General features: G+C 27.4%; 2 protein-coding genes across 4 annotated transcripts in view; one reads left to right on the top strand and one right to left on the bottom strand.

The window, feature by feature from the left end:
• Positions 1–3,951: 3,951 nt before the first annotated feature.
• LOC107445793 (uncharacterized) overlaps positions 3,952–12,244 on the bottom strand; it is a 124,349-nt gene continuing 116,056 nt past the window's right edge. For both annotated transcript variants that reach the window (XM_087161380.1, XM_087161379.1), the window contains exons 3-5: positions 9,913–10,058; positions 5,934–6,063; positions 3,952–4,993 (exon numbers count right to left, since the gene is read on the bottom strand). In XM_087161380.1, the coding sequence (XP_087017506.1) occupies positions 4,705–4,993; positions 5,934–6,063; positions 9,913–10,058 (565 nt within the window). In that variant the 3' untranslated portion in view covers positions 3,952–4,704. The remainder of the gene's footprint in view (positions 4,994–5,933; positions 6,064–9,912; positions 10,059–12,244) is intronic.
• Positions 10,887–12,244, top strand: part of LOC107436498 (sulfotransferase 1C2A) — a 148,198-nt gene continuing 146,840 nt past the window's right edge. Inside the window, exon 1 of one of the 2 annotated variants that reach the window (XM_043050693.3) lies at positions 10,887–11,023. The gene's annotated coding sequence lies outside the window, so the exon portion shown is untranslated. The remainder of the gene's footprint in view (positions 11,024–12,244) is intronic. The other variant, XM_071182446.2, reaches the window with a different exon arrangement.

Genomic DNA, 12,244 nt, shown 5'->3' with positions numbered 1-12,244 from the left:
TTTTTAAAAATAAATTATGAAATAGTTTAAAAAATAATTATAAATGAAATAATTTTAAAAATAAATTATGATTTTTTTAAAAATAAATTATGAAATAGTTTAAAAAATAATTTTAAATGAAATAATTTTAAAAATAAATTATGTATTGAAAATTTTTATAAATATTTTAAACATTTTGTTTCGATTTCAAAAAAGGTCACTATGTGCTAGAATAATGTTTTAGTCGATTATTAAGAGATAAATTAGGTGTCCCTAAGTTATCCCAACCAAAGTAGTGACTCTGGGTAACAGGAGCAGTTTCGTTTTTGAATTTTCCGTGCCATTTAGTAACTAGCTTTACTTACGACATTAAGAAAGAGTTCAAACATATATTGCAAAATATTCATAGCTATATTTTGCAATTGCAATGAGATATCCAAAATAAACCTCAAAAAGTCTCATAAAGTAACCTCACTTTACGGTATTTATTTTTCTTTCATAATAAGAATTCAATAAAAAAAGTTATAAAGTATCTTTCACGTTTTATTTCACGTGTTATCATAAAAATCTCTGAACAAGATTGTGTTTATATACGATATTTAAAGTGAATATTTGGGGAAGGGGGAAGAATGTGGTAGTAAAGTTTGTGCCAGTAGTGAAACACGTAATACATAACTTCTATTATGAAGAAACAAGTTCATAACATAAATTGAATAACAGAAATTGTTAGGTGTTCTCTAATACCATCTCTTGACACATATTTTTGTGATATTTGTCAAAAAGCAAGTTAGTACAACTAACATTTAAGAGGTCAGACAATAATTAGTTTCAGAGAAAATGCGTAAAACGTGTAACAAGAAATATTAATTGAGAAGCATAAAATAAAAATTGTAAAGCAAATCAATCGCTTTTTCAATGTCATTTTGCTTTATTTTTTACTATAACTTATTCTCAGATAGTCCATAATACTTTACAACTTTGCATTATAAGTATAGAAACTTTTCGCAAAATTTGAGTGATTTATGTAAGAAGTTTCAGAAATCGATTCTAATAACGCTTACAAAAAGCTGAAGATTTCGACATTTCAGAAAATAAATACCTGATCTGAATCTGTTCCAGATTTTGAAGCATTTTTTTTATTAAAACGTGAATTTTGATTTACAACAAAATTACTTTCAGATCGTAGTATATATTACAAGTTTGCATCTTAAATATTAGAAATTTTTCTGTTAAGTCTGAGTGATACATGTAAGACGTTTAGAAAAAGACGTTAGGAAAGTGAGTAAGTGTTTAATAAATTTCTGGAATCCTCAAAAAATCAAAAACGATCTTTTAAATAAAAGTAAATACAAAAAATCTTACTTAATGATTTAAAAACTTAATTGAGAAGCATATAAGAAAAAATTGTAAAGCAAATCAATCACTTTTTTAATATCATTTTGCTTCATTTTTTACTATAACTTATTCTCAGATAGTAGCATAATACTTTACAACTTTGCATCATAAGTATAGAAATGTTTTGTAAAATTTAAGTGATTTATGTAAGAAGTTTAAGAAATCGAAAAGATAGATTCTAATAATGTTTACATGAAACTGCAGATTTCGATATTTTAGGAAACAACAAAAACATTATTAGAATCTGTTCTAAATTATGAAGTATTTTAAAAATAAAGCAAGAATTTTGCATTACGGTAATTTACTCACAGATCGTAGTATATATTACAATTTTGCATCATGAATATTAGAAATTTTTCTGCTATTGAGTGATTTATGTAAGAAGTTTCAGAAATCGAAAAGATAGATTCTAATAATGTTTACTGAAAACTGAAGATTTCGACATTTTAGGAAATGACAAAAACATTATTAGAATCTGTTCTAGATCATGAAGTATTTTAAAAATGAAACAAAAATTTTGCATTGCAATAATTTACTCACAGATCGTAGTATATATTACAATTTTGCATTATAAATATTAGAAGTATATATACTAAGTTTGGGGGATTTGTGTAAGACGTTTTGGAATTTTAAAGATAAGGTTCTAATAGTATTTGCAGAAAACTGCCGACAGTTAAAAAAATAAATAAAAATTTTGGATCTTATTCTTGATTTGGAAGAACATTTTTTAAGTTTTTTACTGATGATAATCAAAGGAAAGTGATTAAATGTTTAATAAATTTCTGAAATCCTCAAAAAATCAAGGACGATCTTTGAAACAAAAGTAACTATAAAAAGTCCTACTTGAAGATTTAAAAACTTCATTTACTTCAAAGCTATGATTATGGTAATAAAAGTCGACAATTTTCAAGCGCTAAAATATAGGCATCCATTCTCAAAATTCACTAGATGTGAATGAAAAAGCAAGAGTAGTTTGAAACAGAAAACGTTACGTTAATGACGAAAAACAGAAAATAAAGGAGAAAAATCTTTGTCTCATCAACTTATCTTGTTGTCTCTGAATGGCGATTTATTCAAATACCAATTCCCTTTTAAAAAAAATGACTTCTATACCAAATCAATAAAACACGGGAAAATACATCTTGCCCTCGTTTACTGCAGTTTTTCTAATTTTGTTTCTCACCTTTAATTTGCTTTTTTTGTTGAAACGTTAAATTTTCTGCATCAATTGACCTTTGCTTCCTCATTCACGTATGGCGAGACGTGAGAATGGGCACCTATTTTCAAGCTCTCGAAACATGTCGACTTTTATTACTATCTTTATTTAAATCATCAAATACATCGTTTGGCTTAAGTTTCTTGGGATTATTCATTTAATATAAAAAGACATATTTTTTTTAAAAAAGGTGAATTACTAATTGAATAAAATATTTTTTCTATAATACACTTATTTTCTCAGATATATAAAAGAAAATCAAAAACTTTTTGTGCGTAACTAGTCCAAGCAGTTTGATTTTCGCGAATATCCTAATGTAGTTTTCTTTTCTTTTCGTTTTTCTCTCACAGAGAAGAATAGACTTATCCGAAAATCTGAGGCGTATAAATGGATTTACGGAATAAAACTGGATTGAAGAGGAAAAAAAAAGCAAGCTGTCATGAAAATGTATTGACGTGGGGATGCAAAAAAAGAGTATTTGTTTTAGAATATTTTCGGGAAAAATAGGGAATTTATTTAAAGTGAATATATTTAACTTCAAAAATATTAAAAAAGTTTTAGACCTGATTCTTTTTAAACTTAGAGGTGAAAATGGATTTTAACTGTATTTATAGATGTATTTTAAAATTATTATTACAAGAATTATTATAAAAAAAAAACAAATTAAAGTTACAGAAAAAGGTATTCCAAGTGCTATTTAACTGAAATCAATTGAAATCAAAAGCACATAGATAAAAAAAAATATGTTTTTAGTGCAGAAAACATTAACATTAATGATAAATATTCCCGTGACTATCCTGAATTATGAACGGGAAAAATGTACATCAATTTTATAAGAAATATGTCAGAGTAGGATTTCAGCATCAGTTTTCTATATAGCACGTCTATAGCAGTGCCGTTATATCACACGCAGTTTTAATATATAAATCAATAATTTTCGCGACTTTGATGTAGTTTAACGCCTCTCTAATTTTGACGCTATTTTAAAGCAAAATTCGAAGGAAATTTCCCCAAGTATGGAAAGTGATTCCAGTATCATTATTTTTGCAACCTTAATGAACAATTATAAACCTGCTTGTTGCAACTCTCTTTAGATTTTAGAATTCTACTTAATGCATAAAATAATTATAAAAAAAATAAAAATCATTAATCGCAAGGTAGTATTCTTCAATGATTGATTTGTTATTGAATTATGTTCATTGGTGAATTTATTAATAGTTTGATTATCTTAAAAAAGCTGTTTTTTGTTATTTAATTTTCTTTTGCCTTCAGTAACAGGACAAAATTTTTTATTTGATGCATCTTTGTCTTCACTTTTTCAGATTGAGTGTAAAAAAAACGGTTATAAGTTTTATGAGTAATTAGTGATAAATCAGTTTTTTTTTTTATTAACACAAGTTTTACATTTTTTGGACATTTTTAAAATTCAGAGGAAAGCAAGGGTATAGTTAAGGACAATAAAACATTCCAGAGCATGTGTATAACAAGTATTATTCGATTGCAAAATTCAACAGCAGCATGTCAATATGTAGTTTAATGCAAGTATTTCCAGGAAAATTTTAAAAAAATTCAGTATCAATAAAAAATGAATAAATATTTCATATCCATTTAAGAACATTCAGAAGTTTATATTCAAATGATGATTTTAAATTCAATACAACCAATTTACAATATAATACACGCCTGCAATTATCAGACATAATAAGTAAACAATATTCATCTAATATCTGAAATAATTTATATCATAAATCCATATTGTAAAAATCAAGCACCTGTTGATAACATGGCTATACTTTTTTCTGATTCAATCAATAAGTAAAACGCTGATTTCAATAAAAGATATTTTTTTATACAGATTTAGCAAATCTATTTTTCTTAGCTCCAAAATACCACAAAAATATCTATCTTAATTCATCATTTCACATTAAACAAAGCCCTTTCTCCATTGTTTGGAATGTAACTTCTCAACACTCTTCGAGAATGTCCATTGTCAATCACGCCAAAGTATCTGAATTGCCATCACAATATCGCCAACCTAAGAGCAGTGAACATTTATTAAACCTCTAGATCAATTTCGAAATATTTTTCTTCCAGGTTAACGAATCTTGACAAAGTCAGGAACCAACGAATGTTGAAAACAAAATTAATAGTAAAAGAAGAATCAGTGGCGTCTGAAGAATGCTGCTGCCGTTTTCGGTATCTTCCAGTGTTCCAGTGGCGTGTCCTTGGCTGGCAGAAAATTCACGTAAGCAGTTTCTGGTCGGATTGCTTTCCAGCTGTTTGCAGTATCCAAAAGATTGCTTGAGAGCTGTTACTATTGTTTCCTCGACGAGTTTTTGAGCATCAACATCGCAGCGATTTTCGACAACGTTTCTCATGCAGCTACTATATTCATGCACCGTGCTGAAAAAAAATGAAACGAAAAGAAAATTATTTCCCAAAAATTGGTTTCTACATATTATTTTCCGGTGCAAATGTAAATCCCCACCAACCAGGAAAGTTGGTGCAAATTTTGCCAAATTGAAGCCAAATCGTTTCAATTTTACAAATAATGCATATTTAGAGGGAATTGAAACAATTTTTTTTAAATAAAATGTAGAAATGATTGGTTTTGAACTTAACAATTAAAAAAATTGGATACTTTTTGGTTAAACAAACGTATAGATAATCAACTTCTTTTTCAAAAATTTTTATTTAATTTTGCTTATTTTATTTTATTTTTATACTTTAAAAAATAAATAAAAATTTAAATTATTATATATATATATATATATATATATATATATAATAAATGAATACAAGAAAACACGAAGAAAGTTAAGAAAAATAATAAGTATCATTTTTAACCGGTTTTTTAAATAAAATTTCATCCTTTTTTTTTTAAATTTTTTTTTTAATAAACTGCTGTTTGCTATTTTTTTACTTATTATTTCCCCCCCCCCCTTTTTTTTTCATATGTCTATTATTTTTCTTTGTTTTATTCTCTCTCTCTCTCTCTCTCTCTCTCTCTCTCTCTATATATATATATATATATATATATATATATATATATATATATATATATATATATATATATAAGAAAACACGTGAACAAACTTAAAACAATTACACGTGTTTGGCATAAATTTTCCATTGTTGGCAAAAAATTACGCTGTATGGCGCCAATTTTTTTGGTTTGGCAGAAAAGGTTTGACAGAATTTTACACACGTAACTAACGTTCGAAAGGATTTGTAATTTAAATATAAACTAATTTTAAGCAATTTTAACAAGTTTGTGGGTCTAGTAACACTAAACATTCGGTTTTTTTAAAACTGTTCAAAACAGCGTTCAAAAATTACTTACCAACAAGTCATTTTTATCTGTTCTTCTTTCGATAACTTTTGAACAACAACTATATTTCCAATGTATCGGTCAGAACAAACTCTGAAACGATCTGACAAATTCTTGTAACAATCCACATGTTTCAGAAATCCTATAAGACAGTTATGAAATTATTATTTATGTAAACTCACCTGCATGCATAGTTTAAAATAATGTAATCAATACTAATAATAATGACTATAGATGACTATAATAATGATGACTACTAGTGTCTGTAACCAATCTACTAACTTTTAAACGGCTTAAATAACTTTTAAATCTATAGTTCTACTAGTAGTGTAAAGGTATAGTAAATAGGCTATACATTAAAGATGAGACTACATACCACGACACCTACTGAAAAACTGTGAAGTTGGTCTTTCTAATCGAAAAAGCTGAGATAGACCTTTTGAAAATTGATTCTTTGAGCAAAAACTTCAAACATGCATTTGTTTGTTCGGAATTTCTTACATTCTCACCATGAAATTACGAAACGACACACAGTGTACCAGCATCCAAGGTTTCGTGGCCAAAATTAGTATTTCGATAAAAAATTGCTTAAAAATTTTGGGGTTTTTAAGTGCAGGTAAATTGAATTAGTAATAGTAATAGTTGAAATTTTGTAATACACTAAAAATACCCAAAAAAACAAAGTGGAGGCTGAAATATGGCGTGCATAAATAAAAAAATAATATGGTATGTTTAAATAATTAAATATAGCAATGAAAATATAATAATTTTCGTAATTTTATATTAAAAATGAAAAGCAAATTATATTTCCGAAGTAATATTACAAAATAACGCGAATTAATTGCAAAATAACGCGAATACATGAAAAAAAAACATAATTTTTGTTTTTCGATATATTTACTCCACCTTTACAATACGGGCAAAATGGGGCAGGTTTTTTCGAAGGAAGAAATATCAAAGAAAACAACTAAAAAAAGTTTAGCTAATTACCTCGTGGAACTTTTTGGAACTAAGTTTCGAAAGTCATTCAAACATTGTAAAATGTCAAATGATAAGATATAAACTATAAGTTTGTTAAGAGTATTAACTAATCCAACAAATTGAAAAATTGTACTATAATTTCAGACTAATTACTCTGATAAAAATGTAATAGTAAGGTGAAATTCCTATATATATTTCTGAAATAAAAATTTAAAAGTTACATTTAAAAAAAAATTTAACATATTTTTCATTACATTGTACTCTCGTCCGTCCAAAAAGTAAATTATAATGTTTAGAATGATTATGAATACTTAATTTGGGCTACATTAAAACTGCCTACACATATTTTAGTTGAAATTCAATTTTTGACTTTTAGCCAAAGATCATGGTCTTGTGGCCCTCAGTGTGACAATAGAAAAAAAAATTATCATTACAAGATACCATTAATACTAAATTAACTTGATTACAAGGCTTTTTTACATTCTAAAGTTGTTTGTCTGTATTTCAAATCTGCTTGCAAAGATTCTAAATCTCTTTAAATACATTTCAAGGCTGTTTATGTACTCACCTTAAAGTTGCGTAATTAAAACCTAAAGTTGTTTAATACATTCTAAGGCTGTTGGTACCCTAAGGCTTTGAATATAGATTTTATGACCGTTTATAATAAATCTTAAAGCAATTAATTCAGATTCTAAAGTACTTTATAGAAATTTCAAAGCTCTTTACATGCACTTCATGACTATATTTATCTTAAAGATCTTAATAAACTTTCTTAGTGGTTTTCCGCCTAATGTAACGCAAATACGAGTTATCTCCATCAAAAAGACCTCCACGAAGGCAAAATTTCGCCCAAACACTTGATCCAGGAGTTCCCTTGTCTTCTGGATTGGGTTCAAAATTACAAGGCTAGGGTGTTGATCATTGGTAAACGTAAACCAAAAATTTGGTCTGCTGTTCAGAGATGGTTGCAGTCGGTTAATGGCCAAGTCCATCCCAGTCAGTTTACCCCATCTAGATATATTTAGACGTTATATTTCTTCATGAGTTAACTCCCAAGTCCTTTAATCACTTCTTTACTCAATCTAAACATCTTGTTCAGGATCTTCCTCTTTTTCTTTTTTCCTCAGGCGTTTGAAGGTTATTTTTAACAGGATTTTCATTGCTATATCGAAATACCTGTCTCAGCCACCTTATTTGAGAAACCATGATCACTTTTTCTATGTTAGGTTCTTTGAATTTTGATTGTAATTCATGGTTGTAACGAATTCTCCTGGTTCCGTTTTCTCTTACTGCACCGAAAATTTTTATTTTTATTTTTCTCCGAAAGTCATCAGTTCCTCTATTCGCTGCCATATGAAACTATTGGTTTCGCTCATGTCTTGTACAAGTGTATTTTTATGTCACAACTTATGTATTTAGATTTGAGCTGGTTTCTCAATCCATGAAAACATCTGTTAGCCATGTTTATTCTATTTTTGATTTGAAATTTTATGTTATTAATATCGTTTACAATTGTGTCTAAATATTTAAATTGAGCTGCTGGTTCGAACTCATATTCATTAATTTTCAGTGGTTACAGATTTGTGATTCTGTTAGTTATTGCCATGAATTTAGCATTTTCATTGTTAGTTTTCTCACTATCTCAAACATGCAAAACTACTTGATGTGTTCGTTGTTTTTTGTCCCATGCTCCATTTCAATATAAATCCAATAAAAACATTCTTGCTCTATGTATTTTTATCTTTATCATTTTATAGTTATATTATTTAGATTCTGTGTTAAATTATGTAAAAATTAATTACGCTTAAGCAGTTTTCACTCTACAAAATGCATTTAGTAATGTAAAATAAATTGCCGGGAAAACTTTTGCATGATATTTATCATACTGCAGAAATGGAAAGAACAACTTTCTACCATGAAGATTAATCTATCTCAATATTTATACGAGTAAAAGAGAAATTTTGGGGAATAAAACGCTTTTTCCGCTACTATAAAATTGCTTTTCCATTTAATCAAATGTCATCAATCTTTCATCCGGAAAAATGACTCGAGTCAGATACCATCCATCAACAGAGGGAATATTATGGCATTTCGACATATTTTCTCACCCGCTCGACATAAACTAACAGATGGGCTGACCTTCCATTCCATTTAAATCTAATTTCACTTTGCATGCAAATTTATAATTTATGCATACTTCAGTTTTATATGATTAAATTTAGAAATGTTTTATGTTTGGAGAAAATGTACCTAGCTATATAATTTTTCAATTATTACTGATTAATTTTAATTGTGAATTCTTTAGGTTCCTAGAAATTAAAAATAAGCATAAATCTTATTATTCATAATTATTAATTTTGATATTATAAATAACTGTATTAGCTATAATATACTGAAAAAAAGTATGGTCATAACTTCCAGAATCTGGTAACATTTATTGTGTTTCTGACTCTATAGAAATACCAAAAAGCTTGATAAAGTGCTTTTGTAATGGTTTTTGATAAAATAAACAATGAAATATTGTTTTATAATTTGCGTTAAAATTAGTTAAATGTTTTGAAATTTGTTAACTTTATCATGATGCCTTAGAGCATGTCATAAAAACATTTATTTAGTTAAATTTGCTTTTCAGTTTTGTATTTTTACTATATGTAGTATTATAAGAACTACAATTTTTCTGAATTTTTCCGTTGGAGTTTTCTCCTGACCAAACTATTAGGACATATTCAGGGTTTAGAAATCTGAATCCGTCAAAGAAAAGGTATATTCATTTCAAGAAAATACGTTTATGTGTCTGATTTCGTAGCTTAAACTATTATCTGCATTTATTAGTTAGCATATTTGAGGTCACTCTCTCGAGCCATTAAGATTGAATCTTAGAATGTGAAAATCCAATCTTTAGATCAAAGGTTATTCAGGGTGGTCCCTTTTTTAGGCGCACTGTACATCTATTGATGTCTATTGTATTGATTCTAGTTAAGAAATTTTGTTTGAAGTATTTGAAACTTACTCATGCTCAGAGAAGATCCTGGTGTACAAAGTTCAACATTCATCCCGACCATATCACGTGTTAAATTATGGTACATGCTTCTTTCTTCTTCATTTACACATTCATCAATAATTCGTCTTGCACATTCCAATCCGTTCATCAAGTTCCTAATAAAAAATTTTAAAAAATTAACTCACTCTTCAAAATGAAGAAAATAAGATAATGGTGTGAAAATACTTGTTGAACCACCGATAGATGGCAGCGTTTATTGTTAATTAAATTGTAACTGTAACTGTAAAAAGATATTGTTAAAAAGAGACATCTACGCTTTTTTAAAGTAGTTGTAGTTGTAGCTGTTGTAGCCTTTTGTCCTGCTTATCTCATGCTAATATATTTTTTGTTACTTACCCCTTTGTAATTATTGAGTAGTTTTCCTGTTTCTCAAGAAAAATGAAAAATTCACTAATAGTTTAGATAAATCTTCGGTGTTTTTCATAACCCATCAGAATTAATTAAACTCGAAAAGAGAAAAATGGCAACTGAAATTAAAAAAAAGAAGAACATAACTACTCGAAAATGGGATCATGACAACTTAGAAAATTAAGGTAGGAATTTAGGCATTAAAATTGAAACTAAGGAGATATTACTAAAAAATAAAAAGAATCCCAGACGAAAATCTTAAAAATAAATAAAATACGGCGAAATTCTGTGATAAAAAGGAAGGAAATTTGATGTTGGCTACACAATGAAATGTCGGTGATTTCATAAGAAGTAAGAAGAATAAGACGAGATAAAGTTGAAAAAACAAGAAAATGAGACGTAAATTAAATAAAAATGAATAAAATTATATAAGATAAGTTTATATAAGATAAGTTTATATGAAATAAAAAACACGATCACAATAAAGATAAATTTAAGACAAATAAAAATATCAAAAGCAACATAATAAGATATAAAATTTTCCAAAAATGTGGCGATTTTCCAAGTCCATATCTGTGTTAAGTGATAAAAAAGTATGCGTTTTTGCATCTGAAATTGTGGCGTGGTAGAAAATATTACATAATTAGTATATCTAAACTGATCTATAAATATTGCCCTTTAATATTGACAAATAAGATCATAAGTTATTTTGGTGAGTCTTAAAACTTTCATTATTGATAATTTTAACGACTATTTCGATTTTCTAATGACATTTTTGAGTTTTCGAATTTGTTATTGCATGTTCTATGTTGCGTACAGATCCAGCGCTTTGTGATTTATTTTTATCACAAATTTACGATAAAATTTAAAACACAGGCTCTTTAAGTTAGGTTACTGTTAAAAACAACTAATTTAACCAACTTTAATGAATTCGTAATTCTAAGCAGCTGATTTGACAAATATATTTTAAGCTTAAGAACGACAACAAAAGTGAAATCATAAATATACATTTTGAAATCTTTTTTTTTCTTTCTATTAAAGATTAAGCTTATTTCAAGCCAAATTTTAGCTTTTTTTTTTTAAAGTAAATAGTTAGCAGCTTTTCAACTCACATTACATTAAACTCATTTTATTGGTTGCTAGTTCAGTAATGCATAAGTAAATATTACCGCTAAAGCTCAAAATCCATTTATGTGTATACTAACTAAACTGCAGATTAACTAGGATGATCCGTTAATTAGTGATCAAGGTTTTGCGACATTTTAATTTTCTTATTCCTCTTCCTTCCTTTTTAGTTTAGTTTCATCGGCATATTGTCATCACTTCAGTTGTTTATATTTATCACAGTTTGATTCCATTAACTTACAAGTTGATTGAATTATCTTAAATGTTTAGACATCGAAAAATTTATAAACGACATTATGCTATTTCCTAAATTGTAAAAATATGTCAAACCGTTTGATTCGATAAATTACAGTCTTTTGACTGATTGATGATCAATTCCACTAGCTAACTTCGCTGATTGACAAATTTTAATAGCTATAATTCTTTAGATTACGCTATTACCTTAATTTTTAAAATATCTTAAATCGTTTTGATTCGTTGTATAATAGTTTTTAACTGATTGAGGATTAATACCTATCAATTTGCTTGTTGATTGTTTGATTCGTTGTATAATAGTTTTTGCCTGATTGAGAATTAATACCTATCAACTTGCCTGTTGATTGTTTAATTCGTTGCATAATAGTTTTTAACTGATTGAGGATTAATACCTATCAATTTGCTTGTTGATTGTTTGATTCGTTGTATAATAGTTTTTAACTGATTGAGGATTAATACCTATCAAATTGCTTGTTGATTGTTTGATTCTTTAGATATTGAAAAATGAATAAACGGCATTATGTTATTTCTTTAATAGTAAAAATATTTTAAA

Source organism: Parasteatoda tepidariorum, chromosome 4 (genome assembly GCF_982258835.1).
Source record: "Parasteatoda tepidariorum strain Cologne lab strain chromosome 4, Ptep-v5.0, whole genome shotgun sequence".
NCBI classification, from domain to species: Eukaryota; Metazoa; Arthropoda; class Arachnida; order Araneae; family Theridiidae; genus Parasteatoda; species Parasteatoda tepidariorum.
Note: the sequence above shows the minus strand (reverse complement) of the source record. Positions and strands in the feature narration are given on the sequence as shown.